The 2,110-nt window shown below is 36.6% G+C and overlaps 1 protein-coding gene across 1 annotated transcript; it reads right to left on the bottom strand.

Moving 5' to 3' along the window:
* Positions 1–528: 528 nt before the first annotated feature.
* LOC118883476 (programmed cell death protein 5-like) lies at positions 529–1,124 on the bottom strand. The gene has a single exon (XM_036830368.1). The coding sequence runs from the start codon at positions 1,033–1,035 to the stop codon at positions 658–660; it is 378 nt and encodes a 125-aa protein (XP_036686263.1). The 5' UTR covers positions 1,036–1,124; the 3' UTR covers positions 529–657.
* Between the last annotated feature and the right edge of the window lie 986 nt (positions 1,125–2,110).

Below are 2,110 nucleotides of genomic sequence, written 5' to 3'. Positions count from 1 at the left end.
CAACCACTTTTCTACTCTCAGTTTCTAAGATTTTATTTTATTTTTTTGATTCCACATATAAATGATGCCATGCAGTATTTGCCTTCCTCTGTCTGGCTTATTTTACTTAGCATAATGCTCTCCAGATTCATCCATGTTGCTGCACATTACAGAATTTTCTTCCTTTTTAAGGCTGAATAATATTTCATTATATACATACATACATATATATATATCTCACGTTTTTGTGATCCATTCATCTGTTGATGGCCACTTAGGTTGTTTTCATACCTTGGCTATTATGAATAATGCTACAGTCAACATGGGAGTTCAACTGTCTCTTCAAGATAATGATTTCATTTCCTTGGAATTTATAGCCAGAAGTGTGATTGCTGGATTATATGGTAGTTCTATTTTTAATTTCTTGAGAAATCTCCATACTGTTTTCCATAGTAGCTGTACCAGTTCACATTATCACCAACACTGTACAAGCATTCTCTTACCAGCTTGATATCTTGTCTTTTTTTTTTTTTTTTTTTTATTTTGCATAACAAGTTTATTTTTAAAAGGCATATAGACAGTAAACAAAGTAAACATCCCATCAAGATCTTAACTTCTGCCAAGTATTCTCTGTCCTAGAATTGCTCCATTAAGTCCCAGTCTCTAGACATCTTAAATTCAATAATCGTCATCTTCATCAGAGTCCATTACTTTTCTTCTGCTGAATTTAACTGTTGTTTTCTTTTCTGTTTGTTGGCTTACTTTCTCGAGGATTTCTATTAAACCTTGTTCTGATACCTTCCCACTTAGTTGTCCATACCGTGCCATCTGTATAAGGTAATTCTCTACTGCTTTAGTTTTCTCAGGCTTTACAAGTGCTAAGTTACTTAATCGGGCCCGGGCTGACTGATCCAGAACTTGGGCTAAGATACTGTTTCTCATTTCTGCTTCCCTTTGCTTTGCTTCCTGTTGCGCTACATCGCCAGGGTCCCCGTGCTTCGCCTGCAGCTCGGCCAGCCTGTGCTTCCTCAACGCCTCGAGCTCCTCCTCCGCCATGGCGCGGCCGTCCGGAGCGAGCAGCCGCGGCCTGGCTCCAGCCCACTCGAGAGACCGCTGGCAGCCCCTCAGCGCGCGCGCCGCCGTCCCCACTCTTGTCTTTTTGATAATAGCCACACTAACAGGTGTGAGGTGATATCTCATTGTTGGCTTTTTAGTTTAGTTTTGTTTTGGTAACAAGAGCCATTTTAATGGAGATTGTGAAGAGATTGGTCTTTGGAATAAGTTAATATTAGTTAAGAATTAGTGTAAAGTATTGTCTTTTTAATTCACTCTTGGGATTACCATCTTCATTATTCAACATTTATTTAATTTTTATTTTTTCCAGTTTTACTGCATGGTAATTGACATATAGCATTGAATTAGTTTCAGATATGTAACATAATGGTTAGATACATGTCTACATTGTGAAAGGATTATCACAATAAGTTTAGTTAATATCCATCACCTCACAGTTACAATTTTTTTGTGATGAGAACTTCTAAGAATATACTCTCTTAGCAACTTGTAAATATATAATACAGTATTGTTAACTATAGTAATTATGCTATAGACTATATCTCCAGAACTTCTTTATTTTATAACTGGAAGTTTATACCTTTTGACCCCTTCATCCGTTTCCCCCACTGTCACCCCCTGTCTCTGGAAACCTCCAACCTGTTATCTGTTTCTATGAGTTCAGTTTTTATCACATTCCACATTTAAGTGAGATCATACAGTATTTGTCTTTCTTTGTCTGACTTACCTCACTTAGCATATGCTCTCAAGTTCCATCAATATAGTCACAAATGGCAGAATTCCTTCTTTTTGTTTCTTGTTTTTTTTCAAAAAAAACATTTTATTGAGGCATGATTGACATGCAATAAACTGTATACAACTTGGTGAGTTTGGGGATAAGTGTACACCCGTGAAATTAATATCAACACAATCTGTGCTATGAACTGTCCATCACCTCCAGAAGTTTCCCCCTATCCTGTTCTTTATTATTATTATTATTATTAGTGGTAAAAACACTTAACCTAAGATCAACCATTTCAGCATATTTTCAAGTTTACAACACAGTGCTGTTAACTAT

This window comes from Balaenoptera musculus, chromosome 17 (genome assembly GCF_009873245.2).
Source record: "Balaenoptera musculus isolate JJ_BM4_2016_0621 chromosome 17, mBalMus1.pri.v3, whole genome shotgun sequence".
NCBI classification, from domain to species: Eukaryota; Metazoa; Chordata; class Mammalia; order Artiodactyla; family Balaenopteridae; genus Balaenoptera; species Balaenoptera musculus.
This window is presented reverse-complemented; position numbering and strand designations above follow the sequence as displayed.

Bases quoted from the DNA above. Each gene is read 5' to 3' on its own strand.
- LOC118883476 (XM_036830368.1), bottom strand. From the start codon at position 1,035: ATGGCGGAGGAGGAGCTCGAGGCGTTGAGGAAGCACAGGCTGGCCGAG.